This window comes from Cupressus sempervirens, chromosome 9 (assembly GCF_028749045.1).
Source record: "Cupressus sempervirens isolate cs-2001-9-10 chromosome 9, ASM2874904v1, whole genome shotgun sequence".
NCBI lineage: Eukaryota > Viridiplantae > Streptophyta > Pinopsida > Cupressales > Cupressaceae > Cupressus > Cupressus sempervirens.
In genome coordinates, this window is record NC_143126.1 from 742,746,623 (window position 1) to 742,764,991 (window position 18,369).

At 35.7% G+C, this 18,369-nt stretch overlaps 1 protein-coding gene across 2 annotated transcripts in view; it reads right to left on the bottom strand.

Moving 5' to 3' along the window:
- LOC149540842 (DEAD/DEAH box helicase) overlaps positions 1-18,369 on the bottom strand; it is a 192,886-nt gene that overhangs the window by 93,891 nt on the left and 80,626 nt on the right. For both annotated transcript variants that reach the window (XR_016356446.1, XM_089801908.1), the window contains exons 5-6: positions 4,694-4,818; positions 3,198-3,337 (exon numbers count right to left, since the gene is read on the bottom strand). Coding sequence is in view for 1 of the 2 variants with exons in the window: in XM_089801908.1 (XP_089658034.1) it covers positions 3,198-3,337; positions 4,694-4,818 (265 nt within the window). In the remaining variant the exon portion in view is untranslated. The remainder of the gene's footprint in view (positions 1-3,197; positions 3,338-4,693; positions 4,819-18,369) is intronic.

Here is an 18,369-nt window from a genome sequence, read left to right on the forward strand (position 1 = left end):
TTTTGTCTGGCCTAAGGATGAAATTGGTTGTTATGGAAAATCAGGTTGAAAGCGGGTGAAAATAAGTTAAGTATCTCCCACTGGCCTGAAGGTGTCCAAGGGTCAAAATTCTCAAAAAATCAAAATTGTTGGACAATCCAAAAATTTACCAAGGCGATTAAGGGGGTCCCCAAATTTTTGGGGCGATGGTGTGAGAACCTCACAACAAAAGTTTTCTTAAATTCTTTTGCACTCGACAACTAAATACATAAACAGAGTATACCCCAGTGATTTAACTGGATAATCCTATTTCGCTGAAAATTGTTTTTTTAAGTATTAATTTTTTGTGCATTTTATATTTTGTAGCACAAGCTAATGTGATGTCCCTATTTTTGAACTGTTTGCATTCTTCATAAACAAAGTAAATATTATAAAAAGGAGTAAGGTTCCTGATTATACGATCATTGATGCACTTAGCCCATCATCAAGACATCGATACTGCCTATAGGAAGTATTGATATGATACTATCTAAAAGTGATCAAATTGTTTATCACCCTTTGACAGTACCACAACCATGTTGACTTCATGAAGAACCAGAGACATGAGGGTTCGCTAGGCCCACCCATCATCATGTAACCAGTATTCATAATTGCATAGGAATTTATATAACTGCATTCATACATTCCATTTTACTCATTCCACAGAAGTCATACATCTCCATAAACATCATAATCCACATTGCATTATATAACTTGTGTTACCGCTGCTTGGTAACAATTTCCATATTTCATATGTATCGCATATTCTCCACCAACTTACAATTCATTCATACATCTCACATCACCATATGTATCCCAAAAAGTTTCCATATATTCATGCATTAAATATCCACACTCATCATTACCCTTATACATTAGCCGATCAGCTATAAAAGAATATCTCATGTTTAAATTTATATATGAATCAACTAAGTCAAGTCAATAATTGGTATATTATAATCGACTAATTATGTCCATTAACATAATTAACTAATCAGCCAATTAAAACCATCGACTAAAGCATACTCGCCATAGCAAACCAATTAGTGATTGAAGAGGTACAATGTGGAGAGATACATCTCTTCCAACCTCAAGAGATGCAACCATTCGATAAATGCAAGGATATAAGACAGAGTTTGAATTCACTCAATAACGATCATCAGATACTTTGATATATGTCTTTCTTATCCTTTACAGATTGCTCTGTTCTGAGCATATACCCTTATGGCATTTTTGGTGCAAGAATATAAAGTTTCATTCAAAAAAAGCATCTCTAGCCCATACATTTATTGTTACATCAGACACAGCATTCGTTATAAGCCACATTCAGACACATCATCTATTGTATGTATATTTATTGCTACATCAGACATAGCCAGCATTATCATTGCAAGCATAAAGTTGAATATCAGAGACAGCAATCAGATCATTGTAGCAAGATTACATCAGACTTCACATATAATCAGTGCCCCATCAGAAACAGCAAGATATACATATAAATATATCGATTGTTTGCAGAATCAATCAGGGATATTTGTCATTGTATGTGCCAGAATTCATATATCAGATATTGCAATTGCCATTGTCCGTTTGCCCTTATAGAACTGACATTGTCATTTTCAAATCACTGCAATTAGACATTGTTTAGTAAATGTATTTATAAATATATGAGATTACTCAATTATCTTCCATTACTTGCTTGAGAAGCATACCTATTTGTCTTAAGTAAATAGTGAATTTGGAGCTATCGTCCTAACATTCAGAATACTGAAAAAGGGGGATGTTATAGCTAACAGGTATGCCTAATAAGAGTTTAAAACAAGGGATTCTTTGTAAAGAAAACTCGAAATGAAGATGCTATAGTTTCTTTCCAATGTGATAACTATTCAAGGTTTACAGTTTTGTTTCTCCCTATATTCCACGGCATTTTGGGCATGGGGACAGGGGGCCAACAGGGGATGTGTTTCTGGAAGTTCCAAAAACAGGAGACAGCAGGAGGCGGCAGTATACAAAATTGAAATTTTTAAAATGTGTGTGAATTTTTTAAAATATATTAAGATCTATTATAGAGAGAGAGAGAGAGAGAGAGAGAGAGAGAGAGAGAGAGAGAGAGCGATATGTCAATAACTGATTATTCATGAGACGATATACAAATATATATCTGATTAGCAAGTTACAAAAGTAGTATAACAACATAAACGATAATAGCAGCAGTATAAATCAATATAACAGCATTAAAGCAATAGTCTCAAACATCAAAAATATGGTCTGTTAATATAAATATCCAAATCAAAATGTCTCAAACATCAAAATATAACAAGCTACAGGCATAACCTACGAAATTAAGCCTCGTTCTAGCTAGATATCAAATATCCAAAGGCTCATAATCCTCTGAATCACTATCTCACTCTACCAGAAATGGATCATCCAATGAATGTTGTATTGAGAAAAAAAATATTAATTGTATTGTTGTTTAATCTAATAATCAAATATTCAAAAGCTATCAAACTATAATGAATATTTAAAAAACTAAAATTAAATATTAGATTTATAAATTCAAGTATTTATGATTTAATATATTTGATCATGAATTTCATTGTCGAATATTTAATCACAAATTTTATTGTCTGCAAGCACAAATTTGGACCTTGTGGGCCTCCCATTTTGTCAATTTGGCAAAACAAAAAGTCTATAAAAAAGAGCTTTTATTTAACTTTTTATGCCAAAAATCATCTGAATATTTTGGGGATGCTTTTTGGTTTAAGGGAAGGATTGGGGACATTTCGAGCATTCTCTAGGTGTTTCAGGGACAGATCGATGTCCCCAAATGCCAGAGGACATTTCCAATGGTTTCCTGCTGTTTTTTAAAATGGGGGACGTCTGGGGGTTGATTCCTTTTCATCCCACTTTCCCCAAAATGTTTCGGGGACAGGAAAAGCTTTTCCGCGTAGCATAGGTTTCTCCAACTAATTTTTGGTGTCACGTCAGTCACTGCAAAATATATTTTTATTATTCCATGTGTCACAACCCAAAGTATTTTCTAATGCAATTTGAAAAAGGAAAGTGTATGGAAAAAATGAAATATCTACAGAAAAATATTATCTTGATAAATTTATCCCTCAAGATAACAAACTTGATGCAAAAATAAACATTTCAATTATGAAGCATCGAGTACCAACCTTTTATTCGGGGACGTACATAGAAAACCTGGCCGCCTCGAGCAAGTTCAAATTTGATGGCTGATATGACCTTTTCCTTATCAAACTCAGAAAGATGAGTTATTATGGGAACTCTTTCTGGAGGTGGAGTCAATATCAAACTGGAAGAGAAAGCTATTGGTTAACTGCTAGCAAAGAATGAAACTCAGCAAGTTGATTTCAGCACCATATATTGAACAACACTATTCAGCACAAGCACAACCCATAAACATGATTAAGTTAGACTTAACCAGAATTAGAGATAGAAAATGGGAAGTAACAAAGAATCAGATGCATATTTTCCCCACGAGCATGAAGTCTGCCCACACAGTAAAGGAATTTTACTCAGGTTTCCAAAAAAACAAATTAGTAAAGAGAAATCTCAAGCATATATGTTCATTTGTTCCTAATGAAAATAACAAGCGTATATGCATGTCATGCATAATATGTATATGTGATCAGGGAGTGTGCGCTGGTATCACAGTATACATGACATCAAAGTTCAATTTAGGTATTCATATAATGCATAAAATTTCAAATTTGAGTTTCATTGTAACATGTTCCTTGATTTGAGTGAGTATAACAGCAATTAAAAATACACACTTTTGATTTTATTGTTCAATGACTTTTATTGCAACAAAAGGTTCCAAGGAGGCAAGAGCCCACAACACAATGGTAAATTGTGAGCCTCTTATCTGGGAGGTCTTGGGTTCAAGCATACTCAAGCTTAATAAATAATAATAATTAATCACAACACATAATAATAATTAATCTTGGCTTCAGCCTCTTACCGATCAAAAAATAAAAGGTGCGAAGGATACAGAATCATAAACAAAAGTGCAATGACAATAAACATTACTTACAACCATATGCTCCTGTTTAACACAAGCATAATTTCACTTTACAACTGTACGTTATCATGTGCATGCTCATTTTCCATCTGTATACTCTCATTTTGTTAGTTTCTACTCTTCTATAGCTCTAAGAAATCAAAAAAATTGTTCATTAATGAAAAATGTAACAACAGCATCTTGGCATTCATCAAATGCACATTCAGTCCATAGTTGAATGGACTTGTTCAACAACTGAAATTTTTCATTTCATAGTTGCAAAAAACTGCCTTCTCTTCTTTTTTGTCTTAAGATTAAGAGAGGTATGTGCCTGATTTAGAGAGTAGGGGATGGCCATTGGATATTCCCTACCATCCATGTGTTTCCATGATGGCAATGAAGGGCAACTTTACATCTTCCCGTTAGAAATTGCTGGCTACACTACACAAAAGTTATTCTATGCCAACAAAATCAGAAACTATTCATGTAGAGGGCCTATAAGCTCTGACCATTGACAACTAATAAAACAAATAATATGCATTACTGTTGAAATATAGAAGAGAAAAAGATCTGAATAGTAAATATTTGAAGCCTGCCACTACATGCCATATTATAGAGTACAGAGGAGTCAACGTGATAAATTCTTACCTAGCATCACGATATCCACCTAATGATAGGTAAAGTGTGCGAGGTATAGGTGTTGCTGAAAGTGTAAGAACATCCACTGAAGTCTTGAAAGAAGTAATCTTTTCCTTTTGCTTGACCCCAAACCTCTGGAACACATCACAATATTCTAATAACAGTCATTTGTCTAACAAATCCATCCATGGGATCAAAAATAGAAACAAATGTGTCCTGAAACTATCCAAAGAAAGCTGAAGATATTATTCTGTAACATGTAATGGAAAACTTTCAATACACCTGTATATTATTATATACACATGAAAATGAAAACAAAATCCATACAGCTAGCAGCTTGTTATTCCTATTGTGGAACCTCCAGGAAAAAGATTAGAAAGAATTTCTACTGAATCGTGAAGGTGAGGACTGGTGAATGACACCATTAAACCTTCTTTGGTGCCCGGGCATACTCAATGTGGTCCATTTGACATCCACCATATACACAATACCTAATACAATAACATGGGTGTATCTTCCACCTTACCTTTAATAATATTTTAAATAGTGCACAAGAGAGGTGTCATTTCCTCCAATGTGAATCTTGTTACTGTTTAGTCAACTTCATCATTTTCGTTTGTATCATTTTATAAAATGTGGATGTTATTAAAGTCTATTAACATATAACCATTTCAAATGGTCAAGTAAGCCTGATCTGGTTGGTTTTTCAACCTTATTCATATATATCACTGCTATTGATCAATTCAATTTGCTCATTGCCTTTCCAGAATTTAATTTGGTATCAGATCAAAATCACTACTAGTGCCTGTCCTCTGAAGGTTGTGTGTATTTATTTCCAGGCATATATAAATATTAAAGATTAAAAAATGGGGACCTTGCTGGTGCTACAAAGAAGCTATATGAAGGTATTGATGCAGCACATAAACCATTTCAAGTACTAGCATAGAACACCCATGCAAGGAGTTGAAGTGTTTCTGAGGAAAACACAAGAAGCAGAAACAGTGTGAAAGGTTTGTCTGGCTGTCTGAAAAGAATGTGAATAAAAAAGTAGACTATTGTGCAGTCAAAACACATTCAAAAACCAGTGTATCCCATTCCTGCCAATAAGGCATGATGAGCACACATTATACTCGGGGAGGTTGGTAGAGAGGTGGGATCAATTAAATATATAACTTTTATCAATCACAATGATATGCAAAGAACACAGTAACACAATTTTTAAGTGGAAACCCTTACAGGAGAAAACCAGAATAAATTGCTTTATATTATAATTTATTTACAAATTTAGTTGCACTGGCCCCTCATTCAATTCATGAAAACTTCTCCAATAGAGGCACCAATCCCTCCCAGATTGATTCCTGGGCCACCCTTGTATTTGAATAATTATAAAAGGCCACGCCTTATCATTTGTAAAGGGAGAAACTTAAAGAGATTGTTGCTATAATGCTACCAAAATTATTCCTTTTTCATTGTTGTTATCATGGTGAATGTTTGCGAAGTTTTGTAATATTCCATGTTTTATACATTTCCTCACTTAGAGTAGGATTTATTTTATGTTGAATAAAGTATATAAATGAAGGATATTATTGAATGGCGATTATTGTAAGGCTAGTGTACATACCTTTTGCTGTTTGTTGATTACTGTCAAGATTATAGCTACAGCTGGATTGATTTAATTGTAAGATACAATGTTGATATATATATATATATATCTCATATTTATATAATATTATAATTATACTACATATATATATAATAATATATAATATATTATACATATATTATATATAATACATATGTTATATTGTGATTTATATTGTTAAAATATATTAACTAATAATGATTAATCATAGAGACATGTCTCTTCATGAGACATGTCTCCTACTCTTATATTTATAAGAGATTGGGATCTACATTTGGAACATATCAATTACAATGGTCATATTATTACATTTGCAAAAAAAATTCCATGTTACCTAACTTGGTATTAGAGCCTAGTTGCAAATGTAAAAAGATTTCATCATAATCAAGAAGAAAATAAAGTGAGCAAGGAAATAGAACAATGTAAGGGGAATACAACTTATTATTATATTGAAGATCGAAAACATTTGGCTGAGAAGAAGCAATCAGTAGTGACGAAAAGAGAAAAATGTATAGCTACATATGTATCACCAAAGAAATCTAATCAACATACTCCTTCCTTAGTCATTCAGAAGTATATATTACAGTCGAGCGAAATCTATAATTTAGATACAAATTCAGTTCATACTGCACATGATTACCATGAGAATTCCCATTATTCAATTGGTTTATTATCAACATATAATGTGACTTTAGTGATCGAAGGAGCAACTGCAACAATTCTAAGCCACATTAATCAACTCATACGCCTGAGGAATAGATTAAGCCATACTTGTCATTAGTATGGTGACTAGAGTATGTAAAGATCAGGGTAGCAACTAAAATGCGGAAACATTTGCTCAGAGTGTAAAAACCCTGTCTGGTTATAGCCTTGTTTGAGTACAATTTCTTTACTATTTAATAGCTTGACATTATTTCAAACATTTGGCAAGCAATCTTTATACCACTGAAATGAACCAGCTCAATTGCCTATGCTAAGAGATTGCAAGATAAATATGTCTTTCTTTCACTTGTGTTTCGCACTTTGAAACAATGATAGTAGAAAAATGCAATTCTAAATGAATTATTCGCAAGAGATCAGCAACTTCTTTATTTCCCTCAATTCTGATTTCTTACACAATTTGACAATACTTTAACTGAATTTACGTAAAGTAAATAATGCTAACATAAAGAACTTGGATGGTGTCCTACGAGTGCCAAGCTGCACTTCCAGTCACCACAGCACCTTTCAGCACCTATAGATAAGCAACAGCAACCTTCCTAACAAATCGCAGCTCCCAGCCAAGGCTGCGTGGACTCCAAATTAGGCACGTGACCTCCAAAAAACAATAACAAAGACCTTAGAAACTTAACATAGGCCTTCCAAAACTGATCGCAGAATTGCCCCCAATGCAGATCGCAGCCAGTAAAGGAATGACGCCCAGCTTGTTGCAGAACGTAGGTTGTATAGGAAAGTCATGTAACAATGCAAATTGCCCCCCGTGCGTTATTTATCCTTGTCACCTCACAAATCCGGCAGCAACCAATACTCAGCTTGACGTCTAGCTGATGCAATCTCAGACGCAACCTAAATGATAAACGGCAGTCCCAGTATCTCCAATCGATTATCAAATCGATTTCCAAATACAGAAAATGTCATATCCACTATACTTCAGCAGCAGAATGAAAACATTTCTCAAACACAGTGATGAACAATAAAGAAGTAGGGCAAACTTAGCTATACCTCAGCAGTTAAATTGCAAAAAGAATTTCCAAACCCTTATACAGCAGCAAAGGCATATAGTTCAGAACCCAGGAAAAAGCCACAAAGATACAAATTCAAATATATAATCAAGTGTGTTTTTTCCCAATGAAAAGAGCTCTCATTTATAAGTCTATTGTTGGCAACAATTTCCATAAAATTCCACTTCAGAAAACGTGGAAGTTTCCCAAAAAAACACAACACTAGAAACTTTCCACCTTGTTTTTTAGAAGTATCTCTTAGAGTCATTATTATAATAATATAAACATTATTATAATAATGCAACTCAATGAATAAATAAATAAGAGCTCATGTAATTATTAACCTGATCAACCGCAAGTGACGACCAACTACCAAGTCATCCACTGCACAGCTAAAAATAGCAATTGCCCATAATAGACTTACTAAAAATAGTAAGTAATCAACTGAGACACACAAGACACCCTATCAGCTCACGAGGGTTGCTATGATGAGCTAACTCAACCAACTACACAGACTAGCCAAAAACAGGGACATTACACAGAGGTATTGTTCATCATTATCTGAACATACAAATTGAAAATACTGACAACTATTGAATGAAATTATTCTTGAGATATATAAGGTGTGGCTCGAAAGATATCGTGCCTATATAATCTTTATAATAAACCATCAAACACATGGACTACAGCAAATATAATATGGCGACAATTTAAGATGGATAATCATCAATTATAATTGTGAATTGGTTAGTAATAGACAAGCATTAGTAACTACAGAATGCATGCAATAATGATGGTGAAAGGATTTAGGGACTATAAAGCATTTAGGCTGCCTGTTTACACAAATTAAATACGCAAAGTTTTGCAATAGTTGCAGTATCAAACCCATTGTTTATGCAATCGCCCAATAACACTATGATTACAGCATGGTAAGGTGAAAATATTCAATGCATTCTCTGGTGGGTTCTCATGAACTCCCCCAAACTACTTTATTCACAAATGATAAAGTATATTTTGTGATTTTGTTGAAGGCAATTTCTTAAGTAATTAAAATATCTTGTTTATGGTTTGATATTCCCAACCATAGTATATGACAAAGATCTTCCACCAGTCGTTGGTCATCTCCTTCGTATTCTTCTCCTTACGCATTTTTGGTCCTCTAAAGAGTAGTTATCTCTTTACATTAATCAAATATATTTATCCTCAATCATGAACAATCGGCAAAGGGCAAACAAATGCATTCAAAGACCCATTAGTATTTGGCAGGATACATGGAACCAAGTAACGAGGACGGAATGTGGATTATCATCAAATGAAATATATATTAAAAGATACCAATAATGGTGACCTCTAGAGTGCATATTATCGAGTAATGATGCCAAAACAAGATACTCTATATAAGGAAGCTCACATTCATAATCTGAGATATAACATCCTATTGTTAAGATAATGTATTGTTGTGGGTAATTCAAAGCAATATTTTATGCCAACAATGAAGCACTAAGTCTGAGACAACAATCAAATACATTCAAATTTGATAAATGAGAATAGGATTATGGGAGAAGATAATGGAAGCATCTTTGTCAGAAAGGGAGACATATTGGCGACTCATCTTATTGATCAGTCAAACCCATGTTCCCAATCAGAAGAAATACAAAAGGGACGAGAAGTATCCTAGAGACATCAACGCGCAAAGCATGGACTTGAAAATCCAATCAGCACTATATATAAGATATTAAGGAAACGGCTATGAAGAATTCATCAAGATGTTGAGATTGTTAATACCGATTTTAATGTCAAGAGAAAGCATGATTGTATGAAAGTAAATCACTACAGCTAAGGAATGGACAAATACAACTGAGGGATATTTGTGAAGGTTAAATTGCAAAGATATGGATGATTTCTTCAGAAGATATTAAGTGCATGATATTAGATAGATAGATAAAATTTTAACGTCCACGAGGCTAAAAATAGCCTATGGGACAGCAAGACAACTCAAGCAGACTTAAGTAACAATGTTCGTTGCTTGTGTAGGATGATGATGAGTCCACCCAATTGCTCAATGTACTCTTCGTTGAATAGGTTATGCCAAGAACTGTCACATATAGTGTCCGCAAATTTATCTCTACTACTCTTGTAGGCTTCACATTCTAAAATAAAGTGCTGTTCAGTTTCCACTTTCCCAGAATTGCAGAATCTGCAAATTCTTTTTTCCCAAGCCTCCTTTGGCCTCTTCCAACGTCCGGTCTCACAACGAAGTTACCGCTAAATTTCACCTCAACTATTATGTTACCGCTAAATTTTGGAATTAATATGCCTACCCATATACAGACTAGGGCTCGATAGCAAAACGTCCATATAAGATGGCGATAACAAATATAATCTACTCACTAAAATCTACTTGTGGAAACATGTCGCTAGGAAATAATAAAGAGAGGGAATGATCATCATACAAAATCTATAAAACCAGGCCAAAAAATGGGGAGATATATTTTATATTTCAATAATTTCTACTCGTATAATTGTCACACACCCTTCATGAATAATGAATCATATCATTAATTAGCTCTCATGATCAACAAATTAGAATCATAAAACGGAAAGACTTTGAAGTAGAACCGTGGGTATGTGGAAGGCATATGAAATTACCTGCCTTGCCTACCCTTGCCTACCACATAAGTCTAAGGTAAGGAATGTAACACAAGTGTTCCCAACGTACGTCAATAGTACTATATTGATCCACTCACAAACTGGATGAGGTACCAGTGCTCCAATAAAGATTCATACATGAGGCACAATCATACTGAATCAAGATATTGGCGTATTGTTGACATTTTGAGAAAATGGAAGGACATGTTCGCTTCTACTATTAAGCTAAATGAATGTTTGGACCTTCAATGGATGAAAAGAGCAAGTTGGAACTTAGAAAGCAGTTGTCATTACTCAAAAAAAATAAAAGAATGAGTGGAAATTTTACATTGTGGGGGGAATAATAGTCAATATTCTGTTGCCCCACTTTTCAGCATGTACCCATTTTGCAAAGTGGAACATTTTGTGTCTTAGGTTGGTCTAGGTATGTCTAGGTTTAGTCTTTCCTCCTTAGGTGAAAAGATTCTCCATTGGATTTCCCATCTTTCCCTTATCTCGCATTTCACGGCCGAGTGGGTTTCTCCTTGATGTCATATGGGTAGCTTATTACCTAATTCGATGGAGATTCTTGCGTTTCATGAAGTTGTTCGCAAAAATGGACTTGTTCATGACTTGTCTTACTTTTTCCCATGAAAAATGAAGCTTGTGGAGAAACAACATCGCCTTCTCCTCGGCGGGGTTTCTACCCATGAAGGTGATTTTCCGCATTCATGAAGAAATCGACTTTGTAAGCAAATTGGGCACACAAATTGCACGTAAAACACCTTAAGATGATAATGGAAACAAGCTAATCGTACTTGGAAACGTGTAGTGAGCAGAATCTGGCTGGGCGGATATTTCCTTACAGAGTACTCTGTTCTTAATTCTTCGGAACTAGGTGAAAAACGAGAAGGTAAGTATGAAATAAAGGAAAGTTACCGTTAGGCCAACGGAAATAGTGAAAAGACATGGAAATATCCGTTATTTTGGCACAGATCTTGAAGATTAATGGGTGAATTGGAATTTCTATATAGAGAGAAACATAACAGTTTTTCAAATTACTGCTTTTTCTTGAATTGTTATGCTATTGAATTGCACAACATTTTCAAATCTCTTATGCTTGCAAATTCTATCCTTGGCGCTTCCTTCAAGTCCAAAGTTTCAATTCATTTCTACCTCAAATAAAATGGCAACCAGATTTGCTGGGTTTGACGGACTTAATGGGATCAAATCCACATTGCAGAGTTTCACAGATACCTCGCTCCATTTCTATGACATGCAACATTTTCAAAGGAGGCTGAGGTCGGAACCAATTCACCCTATTACTGAGAAGCTCCAAGGAAGTGGGTTAGTGGAAGCAGCTGGGTTTCCGGTGGCAATTCAAGCTCCTGAATTAATTGTTGAATGTATAAATCACTATAACCCGAATACCAGACAAATTCTGATGCCTAATCATACAGTACTAATCTCTATTGATAGGCAAACTGTAGTAAATTGCCTCCAGGTTCCAGAACGGGAGGACTTTTTGGAGTTGACAGTAGGAGGAGCAATGTCTGAGTTCTCCTTGAAGAAAATGGTGTGGAGAAAAGAAATTATGAGGTCCTAGTTCCAAAAGCCGCGGGGCGCCAAGAGTAAGGTTCCTAAAACTCTATTCAGCACTAATTTACAAGCCCGAGATCGTAGATATTCTGGTTCTCTTGCACAGATTGAAAGGTGAGGTAGAAGCACTTAATTTTGTTGAATAGTATTTCTTTTTGGTACAAATTATCTGTTTAGATACACAGTATGTTGATTGGGCCTATGAGGTAAGTGAACATCTATCCAGAGCCCTTAGTACCGCGAAGTTTTACAACACCTTTTACATGTCTTATTTCCTGATTTATATGTTAGCTTCTCTACAATTGTGGCAGGCCTTCCCAGAATAGAGAACTGTAATGTCCCCTTTTTCGTGAGCCATGGAGTTCAGAGGTATTAGCCTATTCCTAATCCTTGTAGGCTAATGGGACTTGATAAGAGGATTGTGCAGCAGTTACCCAGTTGCTTGGTTGGCTCATTTCTTGGTCATATGAAGGTTTTCCTATTATCAGCATGGATTTTTCTAATTTTGGAAACCTTATTTAATAATGTTATATTGCACTTTAGGAGTTGGGATATATTTTATAATTATAAAGTGCAATATTAAAATAATAAAATAATATTATAATATTCCTTCTAGAAGATGACTTGAGAAAGTTCTAGAAGGAGGCAGACCTATTGAGGAAAAAGAATAAATAGGCATCCTGGGCTTCATTCTCACAAGGCAGATTTTTTGTTGTTGATGTTGATATTTGATGGTTGTGGAGCTTAGGGTTTCTGCAGTTGTCTTTGGCCATTGAGAACAAAAACTCTCAAATCGTGAGCAATTTTGAGGGTGTGAAATATCACTTGAATTATTGCAAAGTTGAGGAAGTTGCTTCAGACTTTCTACTTGTACTTCAAAGCAAAATTTTATGGCCCTTGGACAAATTTTGGGCTTATCGATTTGAGAAAATCTATTGCAGATTTTGGAGGCATTTTGGAGCTTTGGAATTTCATCATTGGGTCGATTTCATTTATTGCACATTGCTGTTATAGTTACCAATCTTTTTCAGATTTTAATGGAGGACAATTTTGCATATCAAATTCAGATTTTTGCTTGTATGGCCTCATTCGGGTATTGTTACTTTGTGGGTATTTGAGCATTCATCTTGGGAGAACTTGGCAATTGTTTTGGCATATTTTGGAGTAGCTATCAGGTTGCTGGTAAATAATTTCAGTGGTCTGATATACTATAGAAAGGGCACCATTGGCAAGACATTTCGGTTTATAGCTCATCATTGAAGCATCCTATGGTTCTGGGTATTGTTGCATTCAATTGCTATTGCCGAGACAATCATTTCAAGGACAAATTCGAGGAGCCTAGAGTCTGCTATTATTTATTTATAGTATTGCCAGGCAAGAATAGGGGCGACACTTCGAGTTGATTTCTTCATTTGGAGGGTCTTCATCATCAACAAGTGTTACAATCAAGTCTCCAGCTCTTCTACAATTTGTGTACCAGGTTTTTCAAGTCAATTGATGCATATATATTGCATTTTAGATTTCATACTAAGGCTGCATTTGTACTCAGAAAATTACATAGTTTCCATATGTTGTAATGCCAAAAGTCTTGGCCATTTCATACTAGCATTGTAGTTGACATTATATGTGCAATAAAGGAGACATAAATTGCTGGTCTGATATAGTTGTAATTGAATATGTTTTTATCATTCATGATCAGCTTATTAGTTTGCATGCCAATTATTTGACAAAATGTCAATTGGTTGTAGGTTCTCTTTTTGGCATAAATAATGTTATAATTTTGCATACCAAGTGTTTGTATTAATGCCACTTGGCTGTAAGTGCATTAATGCTATCTTAGGTTGCATCCAAAGTGTTTGTCATAATTACTAGTTGTTGTAGCTGCATATTGCAAGTAGTTTCAGTCACATATATGCATTGAATATTGTCAAAATAAGTTGCACATTCATGTTAGGTCATTGTTTAGTCATTTTGAGTCTTCTTGCGAGCATTCTCATTGATGCTAATTGAAGAAAAGAGTCATTAAAGAAAACTGAAATGTTATATCAGTCATATGACCCTTGTATGTGAAGTGATTGACAAAATTTCCAAGGCCAAATATCAAAAGTTTTCAATCAGATTTGAGCAGGGTCATTGCAAGAACTTTCCTGATGATGTGAACAGCTATGAGTTCTATCCATGTTTGCAATTGCAGAATAGTTATACAAAATATGTCAAGGTTAATGACGCTTTTACATTGAGAATTTGCAGGGAACTCCAAGGATGCCCAGAGAGGAAGTTCAGCCTGGAGGCAATGGCGGCTATCAGTCAGTTTGGTAGCCATTTTATCCAATTCTCATCCTTCTCATATTTGTGTCTTGCAACTTTCGATGGATTTCCCTTGAAGCTACCTAGGTATCCGAGCGATATGATCGTGTTGATAAAGATCGTGAGGCAGACGATCCAGGTGAACGTGCTGAATGCAAGCCTGAAGAAGAAAGGGTATGAATTCCCTATGTAGGTTGGGGCTTATAATTGCTAGTCTCGCTCTGATGTGAAAAATATGCTCAAAGCATTCAAGTCTAAATATCAATTGGAAGCATATGAGGTCGTAAAACCTATGTTCAACCCGAATGGGTATGTAAAAGATGTGTTGCAGATTGGGAGCGTGATCAGACATGTTACCACTGACCACTATTGAAGACTATTGGGCGGACTATAGAGATGAGCTCGAAAGCAAAGATCGTGCTTTCGCTAGGCTCATAGTGGAGCAAATCAAAACATATGGTATCAACTTCGATGTAGAAGGCTTGGAAGATGATGACCAAAATATGTATAGTAATACATATTTAACTAAATTAAGGGGGATTCCTATCAATTCGGAGCCGTATGTAGATGTTGAGGAGAATTTTGATATCATGATGGCCAAGATCATCAAGACAATGGGGAAATGGGTTGAATGGACAACCAAGAGGAGCCAAAGTAAAGGTGTAGCCACACAAGCTTCTCCAGCAGCTGTAACACCTTCCTCATCTCAAAGTGCTACATTAGGCATAACAATAGCTGCCACTCAAGAGCAAGCTCAACCATCAGGTGAAGGTGATCAACCTCTGGATAAGAATGTCCCTATAGCCAAGACCTGTCATGATGGTTCCCTCCGAGTCATTGGAACCCAGACTAGTACTGAAGAAAAGAAGATGGAGGAACCAAAGGATAGTACGGCCACCTCAATTCCATTCCCCCATGTCACACTAGTTCCATCACCTCATGTTTCTCCAATTCCTTCTCCCCATACTACTCCAGTTCCCTCTCCTCATCATAGTCTCGTTCCGCCAGCAAGCGCTACACTTTCGCAACCAAGTGGCTCTTCAATACAGATAGTAGACTTAGGGGATAGAAAGAGTAGTAGTAGTGAGTCTACTGAGTCTGATGAAGCAGCAAAGAAGACTCCAGAAGTAGATAAACGTCAAAGTTCTTCTAAGCTTATCTCCCGAGATCCAAAGAATCCTTTCTCTTCGACTGCTGTGACAGCCACTCCAGCTAAGAGGAAGATGTTTAGTACAGAATCACTCGGGACAGCCTCTAAAGTGATAGGCATGGACTCCTAGTTGGAGGATACTCTAGAGAGAAAAAAGAAAAGGAAAGATGAAAGCACTTTTGCTAAAGATACCATATCTCTCACAATCTGTTCAGGATCTGCATTGACAAAAGTAAAGAAGCAGAAAACTTTGTCCATACTTGGGCAAGATCCAGAAATAGGACACCTGACAATGGAGATTGCCAAGCCCAACAAAGGAGGGAGGATTGAGAACATGACTGCCGATGATTTTATCTTGCACTCTATGGATCTTGGAGAAGCTAGGCATGACACCAAAGTTGGTTTATGGAAGTCAACCAACGAGGTGATTGAGGGGCAGTTAGACAGTCTAAAGTTGTCCAAGACCAAAATGAAGGCTGAGATAGAAGAATTGAATAAGTTCATCAGACAACTAGTCACTCCATTGGCAGCCATCTCTGGAGTATCAGTGACCAAAAATCCTACTACTGCTGAAGTTCAAGCCCTCATCTCTCAACTCCAAGAAGATAGGCATCTTGGCCAAATTGGTAAAGAATGGATTGAGAAGCTCAAATCAGAAGAAGCCACTATAGTGGAGCAGATTGGTAATGTTATCTTAAGGTTGGAAACAAAAAAAAAAGATAATATCATATCAAATAGCAATACGTTGGCTGGAGAAAGGGTGAAGTGTGATGATTGCATCTCCCTCTTGAAGATGATCATGATGAGCCGACATTGTGGATATTAATCCATAAGTGATTTTATATTATGTCAAGGTGTGAAGACATGAAGGCCGACTGAGCAGAGATTTGTTAATTTGCGAGATATAAGTAGAGATCTTATCTTGAGCAAATAATGTGAATTTCATGTGAAAGATGTATGACATGCGAACTATTGTGAAGATAGCTTGAAAGATATGTGAGCCATATGTGATGTGAGATCTAATGTATGATTAGAGAAAGTGCGAGTTTTAGCAATGAGAAAGTATTATACCTATACTTGTGAAGAACTTTATTGTTTATTGCATGTTAGGGTAGTGGGCTCTTCTTGCATACATTGTATTTGATCTACCAACTCCTAACAGGGTTGAACCAACTCCTAAGAGGGTTGAGGCTTCTAACAAGGCCTAGTCCTCTAACAACGACTCGAGACACTATATGTACTTCATAGACTCCTAACAGGGTCAATATCCTTAACAGGATCCTTTTGTTTAGTAGATCATCTAGGGGGTATCATCCCCCCCAGGGTTTTCCCTTGGCCACGGTTTCCCTAGTTAACAAATAATGGTGCTATGATTTCTCCTTGTGTATGGTTATATTTACTGTTCAGCATTGTTGGTTTACTTTCATATGCATGCTATAAAGTAATTAACAATATCTAGTTGTGGGAAAAAGTTTGTAGACTATTGATTCACACGCCTCCGCCCCCCCTCAGTATTGCCTATTTCTAACAATTGGTATCAGAGCACAGTTACTCTGAAAAGGCTTAACAGTTTGAGTAAGATCCCTATGGATATGGAGCAGTTAAAGAAAAATCTTGAAGAAGCTCTTGAACACGTTGACCTTCTTACAGAAGATAGAGATAACCTAAAAGATAGGTATGAAGATGCAAAAGTTCACATTGGCAAACTGAAAGACAAGATTGATGATCTGAAATCTGGTAAGGAATCAAATGTGCAGACTAGTGACAATGATGAAGTAGGAAATCTCAAGAAAGAAAATGAGATCTTGAAGCACGAGTTGAAAATTGTGGAACTTGAGTCTTAAGAAAGATGGTAGTAAGAGTGAACCTGATCTGAAATCTGAGAATACAGACCTTAGATCCCAGTTGAGTAAAGTAACATCTGAATTAGATTCTATTAAGATTGAGCATGCAAAATTAGAAAAGTACAATACCATTGTGAAAAGAGAATTAACACAAGCTAAGCAACAATTCGAGAAACTTTATTCTAGTAGTGAGAAAATTGATAAGCAAATATTTCACCAAAGACCCTCTTATGATAAGACAGGCCTTGGTTACCTTATTGGAGAAAAGTCAACCAAGAAAGTTGAAATTAGAAAAGAACCAGATCCACTTGTTGAATCTCCTAAAGAATCTAATTTGGGTAATATTGAATCAAGCATTACTACTAAAGTATCTAAAGAGATTGAACTAGTTGATTTGTTTGCAAAACATTATGAGCCTAAGAAAACAGAGCAAGTTGATAAACCTATGTAAGATGAACCACCCAAGGAAGTTAAACATGAATTCAGAGGTAGATGTTTCATATGCAATGAAATTGATCATATCAAAAGAGATTGCAGAGGTGAGTCTCTAAAACCTATTACTAATTTCTATTGTTATAATTGTCATGGTTATGGACATAAAGCAGTAGATTGTAAGAAACCTAAGTTTGATAGTAATAATGCAAGTAGTAGAATGTTTAGGAACACTAACCCTGCAAGTAATGAAAGAGGAAGATCACAAAGTAGATCTAATGATGGAGGAAGATTGGATGGTGAAAAGAAATAGTTTGTATATTACAAGTGTAACAATCTTGGACATATTGCAAGGAATTGCA